The 14862-nt window shown below is 41.3% G+C and overlaps 1 protein-coding gene across 1 annotated transcript in view; it reads left to right on the top strand.

Moving 5' to 3' along the window:
* Positions 1-376: 376 nt before the first annotated feature.
* The window catches only part of PDE3B (phosphodiesterase 3B), a 176859-nt gene continuing 162373 nt past the window's right edge, over positions 377-14862 (top strand). Inside the window, exon 1 of the mRNA XM_053899961.1 lies at positions 377-1468. Coding sequence (XP_053755936.1) covers positions 485-1468 — 984 coding nt within the window. The 5' untranslated portion in view covers positions 377-484. The remainder of the gene's footprint in view (positions 1469-14862) is intronic.

The raw sequence follows: 14862 nt of genomic DNA, 5'->3' as shown, positions 1-14862 counted from the left end.
TCCGCGGGATCCCCGGCTCGCGTCCGCGACAGCGACTGGACGGGGCGCGGGCGCGCGCGAGCGGCGGGCGGGGCGCGCGCCGGCCCGGGGCAGGCACGGGGGAGGAGCGCCAGCCCGCCCGCCGCCGCTCGCGCGCCCAACGGACCAGGCTGGGGCCGGGAGGTAACTGTTGCAGCCCGCGGGAGCTGGGAGGCGACGCCGAGTCTCCAGTCCCGAGCGGTGCCCGAGGGACGCGGAGGGGGCGGCCGCAGCGGTCCCGGGAGCAGCCCCTTCCGCCCCTCTCCTCCGCCAGCATGTCGCGGACCCCGCCGCTCCAACGCCCGCGCGGCGGGGATCCCGGGCCGCGGCGGCGGGCGCAACCCTGACGCGCTGCCGAGCCGGGGGGGCGCCCGGAGCGCGGGGCCGGGGGTGCTGAGGGAGCGCGAGCGGCCGCCGCGGTCCGAGAGGGGCGTGCCGAGCCCCGCGGCCAGCCCGGGTCCCGGCCATGAGGAGGGACGAGCGAGACGCCAAAGCCATGCGGTGCCCGCAGGCGCCGGACGGGGCCGGCCCGCCCCCCGAGAGTCTGAGGAACGGCTACGTGAAGAGCTGCGTGAGCCCCCTGCGGCAGGACCCTCCGCGTGGCTTCTTCTTCCACCTCTGCCGCTTCTGCAACGTGGAGCTGCTGCTGCCGCCGCCGGCCTCCCCCCAGCAGCCGCGCCGCGGCTCCCCCTCCGCCCGGGCGCGCCTCTCGCTGGGCGCCCTGGCCGCCTTTGTCCTCGCCCTGCTGCTCGGCTCGGGGCCCGGGAGCTGGGCTGCCGGGGCCGCCCGGCTGCGGACCGTGCTGAGCGTGTGCTCGCACAGCCTCAGCCCCCTGTTCAGCATCGCCTGTGCCTTCTTCTTCCTCACCTGCTTCCTGACCCGGAGCAAGCGGGGCCCCGGGCCGGGCCGGAGCGGCGGCGGCGGCGGCGGCGGCGGCGCCTGGTGGCTGCTGGCGCTGCCAGCCTGCTGTTACCTGGGGGACTTCTTGGCGTGGCAGGCGTGGACTTGGGCTTGGGGGCCCTCCGCCGCGGCCCAGCACACGCCCCCCGCGGTGGCGGGCAGGTTGTTCTCGGCGCTGAGCTGCGTGGGCTTGCTGACGCTCGCGCACCCGGCCAGGCTCCGGCACGGCATCCTGGTGCTGCTCTTCTCCAGCTTCGTCTGGTGGGTCTCCTTCACCGGGCTCGGGTCGCTGCCCGCCGCCCTCAGGCCGCTGCTCGCCTGCCTGGTCGGGGACGCCGGCTGCCTGCTGGCCCTGGGCTTGGATCACTTCTTCCAGATCAGGGAAGCCCCTCATCACCCTCGCTTGGCCAGTACCGCCGAGGACAAAGTGCCTGTGATCAGACCCCGCAGGAGGTCCAGCTGCGTGTCGTTCGGAGAAACTTCGGCCGGTTACTCCGGCAGTTCCAAGATGTTCAGGAGACCTTCGTTGCCTTGCATTTCCCGCGAACAGGTATGGTACCAGAAAGCACGGCTTGGGAAGGAAGCGAGTGAGGTTTTATCGCTTCGATTCCCAACTTGAATTAGCGTTCTCGAAAGCACGTTAGCTTCCAGGGTTTCCGGGGGTGGGGGTGGGGGGGCAGGTTTGTTCTGGAAAGAAATGCTAAATTACAGGAAGCTTTGTAAACGTGCAGAAGTACCTTTTATCTTGGAATAGAAATGAAATCTCAGACTGATCGTATTGCAACTTTTAAAGACTTTGTTCTCAGAGTTCTCAGAGGAATGAGGTGAGTTATTTGCGGTTTAATAGATCGACGACTCGCCACTTTGGCACACACTGAGTTATGTCTTTTTGGTGCTGTTTGCCTGTTGCTGGTATAATGGTGGTATCTCTCCAATGATAACATATAGCAATTAGATTGAATACACGTGTGTGTGTGCGCGCGCGCGTGCGCGTGTGTGTATAAATTTTAATCAGTGCGGTTTCATTCTTGATAATCGAGAGGACGAATTCGAGATCCTATTCGAGATCCCTAATGAACAGGGATGAGCTGTGGAACTGAGGCTTGTTAGTGTAGATGAAAAGATAGTTGGGAATAATTTTTAAGGGATTCTTCCCCACCTCTCCCAGTTTCAGTAGTATAGCCCATCATAATCTTTTACAGGCTAACTCCTGTCCATGGGTATTTGTTGCATAATTAGGAGAGTGTTGTAACAATTTAACCTTTAAACTTAGTAATGTCTGGAAAGATGCCAGAAGTATTTCCATTTCTCCCCCCTCTAGGTTTACATGTTTTTTTTGTTTTGTTTTGTTTTAAGGAATTGAAATCATCCTCAGGGAAAAGTTGCTCTTTATGTAGTTTGGAGAAATCTTGTCCTATGTCACCAAGAAATCAGCAAATATAGTTGCTATTCATTGAACATTTGCTAGGTGCAAAATATTACATATATTTTCTCAAATCCTCACAAAAGCTCTGTATGGTGGATGACAACCTCAATTTAGAGATGAGTAAATTGAGGCTTATAGAAGTTACCCAACTACTTCCCACATCCAGTTAAGTGGCAGTGCTGGGACTTGAACCTACACGTTTCAGTTTTCAATGCTGTTTTCTAAGCAGCTAGAAAGAGGAGCGTAGAGGTTTTAAGTAGGAGAGTAGGAGTCTACACCATTGGTTTTCAGGCTTTTTGACCAGTGCTATGTTTTACACTGGGACCCAGTGTATTTGAAACAGAAGTTTCTTGTTCTTACTACGTCCGATGCTCTCTTTTTAATAGTCTTCAAGCTACTACATTGATTTTATGTTTAACACTGATCTGAAAGGTTCCAGTGAGACCACACTTTGCTTTCTTGAAAAGCGTTCTCTCAGAGGCCGCTTTTGTGGTCTGTACTTACTGGGCCACATGCTAGAAAGAATTGTTCAAAAAGTGTTATGCCTTTTGTTTTCTAAGTTTACAGCCAGCGATGCTGTCTAGACAATGCTTAGAAAGATGTGTGTCAGGAGAAACACTGTTGGGAGAAAAGCTGCAGAGCAAAGTCATTTCAGCTCTTTTCACAGGCTAGAATGGCAGTTGGCTTGACTATATGTGAATAGGTTGCATTTTTTTCATACCAGAAAAGTGTTTTAGCAGCCTCATCACGTTTGTAAACAATTTTCCTGTACTTAACAGTATTGCACTGTAATGTATTTTAATTGTAATCTGTTGGTATAGCCAGTTATGGCTGTTTTCTTGTAAATTGAAGATCTCTGGTCATCTTAATCCTAGTGTGGTCCTCTTTTACCAACAGTAACCTTTTTCAGTCTTCAGCTAGGTGCAGTGGTGTTGTTATTGCTAGGTTGCTTCCTTTACTATTTGTATTAGAGGAAAACACAATTTCACTTTTAAAAAGGGCATATTTTCTTATTTCAGAAAACCCGTATTCACATGAGTAGAAACCATTTTTGGGGTCTTAAATATATGATGTTAGCTCAAGGGTTTATACGTGGCTATTTAACATTCAGTGTCATAAAGTAGTACTATTTTGGCATTACTACAAATTACTAGATATTTTTAACTTCGCAAAGATTATAATTAACATTCATTTTTACTTATGCTAAATTCCTGAAGTCTAACAGTGGGTCTGTGGCTTTTGTTTGCATGTTTATTAGGTTAAAGAAGTTAAGGAGAAATTAGTACTTTCACGGAAGTAAAAGACCAAGAGATGTTTCTGATTTTCAAAGTGGTGAACTTTGTATGTGACAATTGTGAAGTCGCCTTTTTGTTTCAGAAAGTGAAGGAAGGCAAAAAAGATTTTGGGTAGAACTTGTTACAGGGGGAAATGTCCTGAATTCATAGGCAGAGAGTCAAGGGTTAAGTCGTGGTTCTACTGTGTGATCTTGGACAAGTAAGTGAGTGAGTCTCAGTATCCTGTCAAGTTAGGGGATCCCAGTAGATTAATTCTATAGTACCGTTCAGTTCTAGAATCCATTTCTTTTAGTAAGGTATAAATAAAAGTATAACTAAAACGTCACAAATTAGTAGTTCTTGAAGTTTTACTTAAATGTTGAATGTTGATACTAATAAGCTATGTTTTCTAATTGGAAAAGTTGAACAGATATTCTACTTTTTGAATAGAGCACTTTAAAAAAGTATATGTGGATTCATTTTTGGATTGATAACAAAATTATACTTTGATTTCTTCAAGAACTTAAATGTTTTTATGAACATCTTTGAAAAACAATTGAAAACTCATATAAATGCTTTTAATTGTGTCGGAGTGTATTTAAAATAATTTTTAACTTTTGGGATATTAGGTACGATGTTGAAAATTAATGGCATATGTTTGTAAGGCACTTGATTTTCGTAATTAGACTGGTAGTACTTGATGTAAATGCTGTGTATGTGTCATTTCTTAGCTAAGGGTTTTTGTTGTTTTTAGCAAAGCATTTAGAGATTTAAAGTTTAAATCTAGTTACTGCTGACTGTGTCCTCTCTTGGGTTAATGGAAAGAAGCACTCGGTTTGTGGTGCATTTGCCAGCAGTCAGCTGAAACTAATAGGAAGCTAAAAGAAAAAAAAAAAAATCAGTTGTCTACATAGAGGCATTGACCAGAGTATAACAAACTACATATCTATGCCATTTTAATTGTTTATTCTACAATGTAGTTTTCAGCTTCTCAACCAGATGATTTGGTGTGTGATAGACTAGGTAAATAGGAGGTTTTGAAAGGTGTAAGTTACTGTGTGAGATATTTTTCTATACCTAAAATGCTAAGTGCTTTCTAAATGGTTAGGTAAATATTTAAAAATTCTGTGGCCTTAAAGCCCATAAATATTATTTAAAGTGTTAATTTTATATGAAAGAGATATACACATGTAGTAGGTAGGCCTTTAAAAAAGACTTTAAAGTTTAAGTGATTATTTACCCCCTTAAGGAATTTGCAAGGCAAACCCCAGTATGAATTTCTTTACTCATACTGTAGTATTTGTGAACTTTGCTTTACGGTTTTAATGAGTGAGCGTTTTATTCTCATTTCATGTTAATATTTTGTAGTAAAATATCAACCTATGTAATGATTTTATGCTCTATTTTGTAAATATGTCCTCTGCCATCTGAATTATCTTTCAGAAATCACAGATTTAATCAAATCACTCACTCTTAAAAATCTCTTAGACTTTTTATTGTTCACAGGATAGAGTTCATGCTCTTGACCCTTGCCTACAAAGTCCTTTATAATCTGCTTTTAGCCTTTTGTTTGTTTTGTTTTTTAAAAAGCCACGTGGGACTTACTGAACGAACACCCCTTCCTCACATCCATCCTTGGCTCTGGCTGTTTGAGGACTGCTTATTGTTATTGACTTGTGGACTTTTTTCTTCTGCTTCTATCATTCACACTGGTTAAAATTTCCTTTAAGGAACAGATAGGATTAAGAATCTTTAGAAAGTACAGTGATACTCAAATTAATGTATAAGCAGAAGACAAAGCTCCATTATAGCAGAGATGGCCATGTATAAAAATAAATCATGCGAAGCAGTCATGACCTGAGATAGAATATTTTCATTATATCGTATGAAATAGTAACATCTCCATAGTTTATGTTTTTCCACACTGAGTGAAAGGTAAATAGGGTCAACCATGAGTAAACCTGTATGAAGTTTGTTTTCATTGTCCTCTGACTTTTTATCCTCCTCAGGCAGGCCCTTCTTATTCTCCTTCCTTATTCCCAATTACTGTGTCAGCCCATTTCCCTAGCACATTTTACTTCTTTCCTATACCCCTAGCCAAAACAAGAACAGACTATACTTGTTGAACAAGTTTATTTGAACATGAGTATATTTGTATAGCTATAGAAGATAGAAGAGATTTAGAATTTATCTAATTGAAATATCATTTTTTTCAAGTTTATTTTGAGAGTATGAGCCTTCAGAAGAGTGGGGGAGGGGCAGAGAGAGAGAGGGAGAGTGAGAATCCCAAGCAGGCTTCGTGCTGTCAGTGCTGAGCCTGATTCCAGGCAAAATCTCACCAACTGTGAGCCAAAATCAAGAGTCAGACACTTAACTGACTGAGCCACCCAGGTAACCCTGAAATATCATTTTATAGAAAGGAAAGAAATTCAACTCCGGGGAGATAATATCGTCTCCAGGTTATGCTGTGAAATATTGGGACACAAGGACTTGAGTCTAGGTCTGGACTGCTAGTCCCTCTATATTTTCCATAAAGAGTGCCTGAATTCATAGTTTTGCCAGCTGTCTCCAATTATGTGGTAAAAGACGCCCTTGGTTAAAAGAGGTGGGTGGGGTGGGGAGTGGCGGGAGAGAGATAGGAGTGAGAGATAGCAAAGCCTCTGTGTTGACCTTGAAGACACACTTGATACCTGATGTGGTTGTTCCAGGGTGACTTGTAGGATGCAGCTGGTCTCAAACTCAAGTGCCTTCAGAGGCCAGCCACATAATGCATTTATGTTACATGTTGAGAAAGGAGGGGAGGGTGAGAAGAATGGAAGTGAACTATTGCCTACTTGCCTGAGGGCTCTCAGTTTAAACAAAACAAACTGAACTCCTATGTTAGCCAAGCAAAACTTTAAGAGAGTGGAGTTCTGTCTGAGTCTTTCTGACAGTTTGTAACATTGTTCACCTTATTATATACAAGTTGATCTGTGTTTGTTTAAGTGATTGTTGGAAGCTTGTTCCTAAAACTTGGGCACAGGATTGTATTTCCCGCTGTCTTTTTCTTTTGCAACCTAGAGTTTTCCCTCCAATATTGATACCTAGCAGGTATCTTTATCTTTGTAAGATAGAGATCTTTATCCCTCCGCCATCCCTTAGAGGACATTGACTACTTGTTCCCTAGATTTCAGACAACTTGCATCCAGGGTTTCTTACATTTATTTACTCAGCACTTAAATTTGTAAATGAGAAATGCCATACGTGAAAGACTATATATATGTATATTTTGGTATGGTTTAAAGAAGAAAATAAAACAAACAAAAGTCATGTACTCACCACTCATTTTCTTCGAAGTTCCCTGTGTAACCTATTTTGTATCTCCTTTTCCCTGCCTCAGAGGCAACACATCTATTCATATATATATATATATATATATATATATATATATACACACACACACACACACACACACACACACACAGTATTCATTCCCTTACTTAGCTTTACTATTATAATCCCCATGAATGTATTCCTAAGTAAATAATATGTTGTATTGCCTACATCTGAACTTTAAGTAAATAGAATCATGCTGTATTAATTCTTCTATAACTTTTTTTTCTGATGATTTCTGAGATTCATCCATGTTGATTTGGATAGTTGTAGTTAATTTTTGAGTGCTTTATAGTATTTTAATCTCATATGGGCATAGTAAAATTTACTTATCCATTCCACTGTTTGTGGACCCTTGGGTAGTTTTCAGTTTTTGCTATTATATACAATGCTGCTATGAAAATTCTTATAAACGTCTTCTGGTGCATATGTGCATCTAGAGGAAGAACTGCTAAGTTGCAAGATAGGCTCCTATTCAATTTTACTAGGCAGAATAATGGCACCCTGAACATGTGCCTGTTCTAACTCCTGGAATTTGTGAATTTGTTACTTTATGTGGCAAAGGGGACTTTGCAGGTGAGATTAAGTTAAGGGCCTTGAAATGGGAAGATCAACCAGGATTGTCTGAGTGGTTCCATGGAATTGCAAGGGTCCTTAAAAAAGTAGAAGAGGGAGGCAGAAGAGATCATAGTGACCGAAGAGATGTGACAGTGGCTGTACGGTTGGAGTAATACAGGGTGAGGAAGACTCACTTAATCCACCTTTGACTTTGAAATAGGAGAAGGTCAGCAGTCAAGGAGAGCAGGCAGCCTCTCAAAGCTGGAAAAGACAAGGAAATGGACTTTTCTTAGAGTTCCCTGAATGAAATGAAGCCCTGCCAACACCTTGATTTTAGCTCAGTCAGACCAGCCTGACCCATAGAGCTGTGAGATAATACATTTGTGTTGTTTTATACCATTGAGGTTTTAGTTGTTACAGGAATGTATTACTTTGCAGCGGTTTGTATAGGTTGCTGAAACAAAGTACTGCAAACTGGGTGGCTTGAGCCACAAATCCATTGTTTCAGTTCTGGAGCCTAGAAATCCAAGATCAAGGTTGGTTCCTTTGCAAGACCTCAGAGGGAGAGCCTGCCTCGCAGCTTCTGGTGGCTTGCTGGCATTGTTAGGCAGTTTTGGGATTGTAGATGCATCCCCCCTATCTTGACCTTCATCTTTCACATGGCACTTTCTCTGTGTTGCTTCATTTTCTCTCTGTGCCTGTCTTTGTGTCCCAATTTCCCCTTTTTGTAAGGAACCCAGTCATACATGATTAGGGCCTAACCCTAAGGACCTCTGTGCAGACCTTATTTCCAAATAAAGTCACCTTATGAGATACTGAGGATTAGGATTTCAACTTTTTTGGGAGAACACAGTTCAACCCATACAGGTGGCGGTAGAAAACTAAGACACTATGGCAAGTTGAATTGTTTTTCAAAATGGTTATACCCTTTATACTTTTGCTAGAATTCCCTGAAACCAATGACTCCTATTTATTGACTTTATTTTTGTTAGTTTAGAGGGTGTGAAGTGGTATTTCTGTGTGATTTTAATTTGTATTTTCCTAATTACTAATAAGGCCGAGTACTTTTTATATTTATGGACTACATTTTTAAAAATTATTTTTGTTTTTTGTTTTTTTAATGTTTATTTATTTTTGAGAAAGAGAGAGAGACAGAGCATGAGTGGGGGAAGGGGCAGAGAGAGAGGGAGACACAGAACCTGAAGTAGGCTCCAGGCTCTGAACTGCCAGCACAGAGCCCAACACAGGGCTCGAACCCATGAACTGTGAGATCATGACCTCAGTCGAAGTCAGATGCTTAATTAACCCAGAGCCACCCAGGCACCCGTGGACTACATTTCTTATTCAGGGCTTACCTGTTTATGTCTTTTGCTCTTTTATTTTGCTGGTTTATTTTTTCTCAATAAATCATGAGTTCTTTATTCTGGACATAGGACATTAATCCTTTATTAACTGTTTGACTTGCAAATATCTTCTTTCAGTTTTTATGGTGTCTTTTGATAACTGAAGTTCTTTTTTTTTAAATTAATTTCTTTATTTTTATTTTATTTTATTTTTTAAATTTCTTTATTTTGAGAGAGAGAGAGAGAGAGAGCAGGGGAGGGGCAGAGAGAGAGGGAGAGAGAGAATCCCAAGCAAGCTCTGTGCTGTCAGTGCAGAGCCTGATTTGTGGCTTAAACTCACAAACTGTGAGATCATGACCGAGCCAAAATCAAGAATTGGATGCTTAAATGACTGAGCCACCCAGGCACCTGATAATGCTCTAATGCTAAGACTCTTTGTGTCTTGTTTCTGAAACCCTTCCCTATTGGAAGTTATAATATAGATTTCTATATTTCTTTTTAACATTTTAAAGTTTTGCCTTTCAAAACTTTTTACCCATAAAGAATTGCTTCATATGATCCAATCTCATTTTTTATCCAGTGGATATTATCTCAACACAATTTATTGAAAAATTTATTCTCCATTTACCAGCATTGCTACCTCTGCCATGTATCAAGATATATGTCTGAAGATTCAGTATCTGTATGAATCTGTGTCTGGGCTCTTTATTTTTTTATTTTTATTTATTTTAAATTTATTTTTAATGTTTATTTTTGAGAGAGAGACAGAGCATGAATGGGGGTGGGGGGGGGGCAGAGAGAGAGGGAGACACAGAATCTGAAGCAGGCTCCAGGCTCTGAGCTGTCAGCACAGAGTCCGATGCAGGGCTGAAACTCATGGACAGCGAGATCATGAGCTGAGCCAAATTTGGACATATAACCAATTGAACCACCCAGGCTCTTTATTAAGTTTCATTGGTTAGTTTATGCACTCTGTGTTTATACCACACTGTCTTAATTGTAATAGCTTTATAATAAGATAATAAGTGGTAAATCTCTTTTAAAAGTTCTTAAAGAGTATGTTGGGGTTTTTTGGACTTTGCTTTTGAATATAAATTTCAGAATAAGTTTGTCAAGTTTCACAAAAATCCTGTTGGGATCAGCATTGCAATAAATCTTTTGAACAGTTTAGAGAAGAATTTGCTTTTGATTGAAATTTTTAAGTGATATTTTTCTAGGAATTAATTTAATGTAACTTTTCAAATTTATTTTCTTGGTTCCTAATATCTTTTTATTATCTGGTTAGTCTGTTCAGCATCTGCATTAATGTCCTCTTTTTCATTTTTTTAAATGTTTATTTATTTTTGAGAGAGAGAGAGTGCATGCATGCATGTAAGCAGGGGAGGGCCAGAGAGAGGCCGGATAGAAGACCTGAAGCGGGCCCTGTGCTGATAGCAGAAAGCTCAATATGGGGCTTGAACCCACAAACCAGGAGATCGTGACTTGAGCCAAATGAGACTTAAACGACTGAGCCACCCAGGCTCCCTCTCTTTCATTTCTAATATCATTTGTATCTCTTTTCTTTGTTTCTTAATTGGCCTTGCTAGAAGTTCATTTGCTTTTTTTTTTTTAAGTTTATTTTTTTTGAGAGAGAGCGCACTCATGCACATGTACGCAAGTGGATGAGAAGCAGAGTGGGAGGGAGAGAGAGAATCTCAAGCAAGCTGTGCTTTGTCAGTGCAGAGCCCAATGTGGGGCTTGAACCTACCATCTGTGAGATCATGACCTGAGCCAAAATCAACAGGGGAACCCTTAACCAACTGAGTCACACAGGTGCCTCTATTTCCTTTTTTTTTTTATTAAAAATATTTTTCTTTAATGTTCATTTATTTTTGAAGGAGAGAGAGAGAGACAGAGTGTGAGCCATGAGAGGGGCAGAGAGAGAGGGAGACACAGAATGTGAAGCAGGCTCCAGGCTCTGAGCTGTCAGAACAGAGCCTGACATGGGACTTGAACTCACAAACCATGAGATCATGACCTGAGCTGAAGTTGGATGCATAACGAGCTGAGCCACCAGGTGCCCTGCCTCTATTTGCTTTTTAATCTTTTTAAAAAACCAACTCTTTGGATTGGCACTTATTTTCTATTTTATTTATACCAGCTCTTACTTTTATTGTTATTTTTTTCTTTCTTTGAGTTTCTTTTCTTAAAAATTTTTTTTTAATGTTATTTATTTTTGAGAGAGAGAAAGAGAGAGAGACAGAGAGAGAGAGAGAGAGAGACAGAGAGAGAGAGAGAGAGAGAGACAGAGCGCAAGCAGGGGAGGGGCAGAGAGAGAGGGGAAGACACAGAATCCAAAGGAAGACAGCTCAGAGCCTGACTCAGGGCTGGAACCCATAGACTGCAAGATCATGACCTGAGCTAAAGTCAGATGCTTAACTGATTGAGCCACCTAGGCACCCCTCTTTGAGCTTATTTTCTTGTTCTTTTTCTAACTTTGTAATTGAGATGTTAAGCCTGTTAATTTTGAGACTTTTTAGTGTATTCATTTAAGATTGTACATTTCTCTAAATATTGCTTTAGTTGACTCGCACAAGGTTTGATGTGTAGTAGTGTTATTGTTCAGTCCTAAGCATTTTCTCATTTTCATTTTGATTTCCCTTTTGACTATCAAGTTGCTTTGAAATAATAAAAATTTCTAATCATGCAGGTTTTCTAGTTATTTTATGGTTGTTTTCTGATTTAATTGCCTTGTGGGCAAAAGATGTGGCCTAACATATGATCAGTTTTCATTATTGTTCTGTGTGCTTGAAAATAATATATGTACTTCAATTTTTAGGTACAATGTTAGCTGTCTGGTAGGTAAATGTTGCAAAATGTTCTTGTCATGTTTTCTGTGTCCTTATTGACTTTTAAAAAAAATCTTCTTGACCCATTAGTAACTGGAGAGAATATGAAAAATCTCACTTTACTGGGACATCTGGGTGGTTCAGTGGGCTGAGCTTCTTACTGTTGATTTCGCCTCAGTTCCTGATCTCACAGTTCATGAGATCCAGGCGCGGTGCCACCCCTCCCCCCGACCCTCACCTCTGTGGGCTCTGTGCTGACAGCACGGAGCCTTCTTAGGATTCTCTCTCCTCTCTGTTCCTTCTCTGCTTGTGCTCTCTCTCTTTCAAAATAAAAAAAAAAAAATACATAAACTTAAGAAACAAAAGCTTGAGGTGCCTGGATGGCTCAGTCGGTTGAGCCTTCGACTTTGGCTCAGGTCATGATCTCCCTGTCCGTGAGTTCCAGCCCTGCGTCGGGCTCTGTGCTGACAGCTCAGAGCCTGGAGCCTGCTTCAAATTCTGTGTCTCCCTCTCTCTCTGCCCCTCCCCCACTCATGCTCTGTCTGTGTCTCTGTCTCTCTCTGTCAAAAACAAACATTAAAAAATAATAATAAAAAAGTAAAATAAAACATTAAAAAATAAAAAAAAATCTCACTTTGCTGGTAGATTTTTCAGTTTCCCCCTCATAGTTTGCAGTTTGCGTTTTGCATTTCATATTCATGAGAACATAGGTGGAGAATAGAACTTTTCAAATTAGATAGAATTACTTACCAAAGGAACAACAAAAGGTATACATGAGAGAAAGGATATTTCAAATGTCTAAAGAGTTAATGTAGGAAAGTAGTGGAAAACTAATTTGATCAGAGTTAGTATATATTTGCAAATTGCCTTTTATATATGCTAGGCTCCGGAGATACTAAGCACAGGGTCTGTATTCCAAGGAGCTCAAACTCTAATGCAGAGAGAAAATGTCAGTAAATAATTACAATTCAGTGTGGAAAGTGACATAGCAGAGGTATAAACAAGGTACTATGGGAACAGTATGGAAGGAACAACTAACTCTCTCCGAGCATTGGAAAGCCTTCAAGAAGTAATTAACAATTGACCTTTAATTTTCAAAGAACGTTTCTTCTTGATATAAAATAAGTCAAAAATGAATTTAAAAAAATTTCACTCCTATGAAAAAATTTCCCTCCTATGACTTTAAAAATAATTTTTTAAAAATTTATTTTATTTTAGTTTTTTAGTATAATTTGTTGTCAAGCTGACTAACATACAGTGTATACAATGAGCTCTTGGTTTTGGGGGTAGATTCCCGTGATTTATCGCTTACATACAACACCCAGTGCTCATCCCAACAAGTGCCCTTCTCAATGCCCATCACCCATTTACCCCTCTCCCCCTACCATCAACCTTTAGTTTGTTCTCTGTGTTAAAGTTACTCCGTGTAGGGGCACCTGGGTGAATCAGTCGGTTAAGCAGCCAAGCCTTGGTTTCAGCTCAGGTCATGATCTCATGGTTTGTGGGTTCAAACCCCGCGTCAGGCTCTGCACTGGCTGTAGGGAGCCTGCTTGGGATTCTCTCTGTCCCTCTCTCTCTGTCTCTCATGTACTCTGTCTCTCTCATGTGCTCTGTCTCTCTCTCTCAAAATGAATAAACTTAAAAAAAGAGTTATTCTGGCGTGATTTCTACCTTACTCTAAGTGTGTATGGAGATAAATAACTTCTTTTCAACTAGGAGATTGAAAAGTTACACAAAACATAGTCAAATCAGGCAAACTGTTCACTTTGAGTGACCAATCAATGCTAATAACTAAAAAAGAGGTTTAAGTCCTTTATCAGAAATGTCAATATCAGTGGTAAAAATAATATAGGCACTAAAGTAATGTAACCCAGGATCAGAAAAGAGGGATTATCATAAGATGTAACAATTACCAAGTATTTACTATGTGCTAGTCTTAACAACCCTGTGAAATAAGTATTGGGATCCTGTTTTGCAGCTAGACACTAAAGCAGAAAGGCAAATTAACTAGCCCTAAATCACTTAGCTAGTACATAGAAAATACCATAATATGCTGAGTGCCATTTACCAGTGTAAACGAACCCCTAAGAACTCTCCCAGCTGAAACAACTAAACTACAGGTTTAAACATTTTATGGAATACTTTTTGAAAGGAATCACTGAGTAAGAAAATCTCAGATCCCAAAAAAGAACTGAAGGTAGTGTAGGGTAGAAAACATTTCCCTTCTAGGTTCTTTGCCTGGTCTAATAATTAAATTGACATAAGACAGATTACAGGGTAGAAAAACAAATTTAACTGCATATGCGGGAGTCCCATACAAATCCGAAACTCAAAGAAGAGACCAAAGAAGGAATCTTTTATACCCTTTAGATAAAGAAACAATACATGTGTGAGGAATTGACAAGACAAAGAGGTTTGGGCTTGGGGTAGTAAATTGGTGAAGAAGTAACAAGTTTTTGTTTATACAGCCTTCTTGGCTCTAATTTCCCATCTCTGGTGATTAGGATGCTTTCTACTCTCCTGGCACTGGGAGAGGTACCTTTCACACTGGAGATTTATCTCCTGCTTTGAGGGTGGGGGAGACAGAGGAGGGTTAGACTGTCCATCTTGCACTAGCTGTTTCTCAAGTACCTTTATTTTTATTTATTTTTAAATTTCTATTTTTTATTGAGTGTAGTTGACACACAGTATTATATTAGTTTCAGGTAAACAGCATAGTGGTTTGACAGTAATATACCTGATGAAATACTATGATGAGTGTGGTTATCATCTGTCACCATACAAAGTTATTACAGTATTATTGACTGTATTTTCTATGCTAATTCAAAGTACTCAGTATGCCAAAGTGGCATATTTGGGGATGGCATATTCTGCTGTCCTTCAGTAGGAATTCTGAGAGGGAAGCAGACAGTAAAACCAGCTTTCACTGGAAGAGTTTCTCACCATCCTTAGAGACTTTGAACATTTGCTTCTGTTAGATGTGGCCAGGCTCAAGAGATAAAATCTAGAGTCTGTCCAAACTCAGGAATCTAGGTGAGACCCAAAGTGTTACTCAACCAGTGAAAGGGTAAATGAGAAATAAATATGGCTGTGGATATGGGATGCCTATGTTGACTTTGGCTCAAGGGAATTGAGGAGGAATA

Source organism: Panthera pardus, unplaced genomic scaffold, assembly GCF_024362965.1.
Source record: "Panthera pardus isolate Hobbes unplaced genomic scaffold, ASM2436296v1 HiC_scaffold_12, whole genome shotgun sequence".
In the NCBI taxonomy this organism is placed as follows: Eukaryota; Metazoa; Chordata; class Mammalia; order Carnivora; family Felidae; genus Panthera; species Panthera pardus.
The sequence above is the reverse complement of the archived record's forward strand: the minus strand, read 5'-3'. Positions and strand labels throughout refer to the sequence as shown.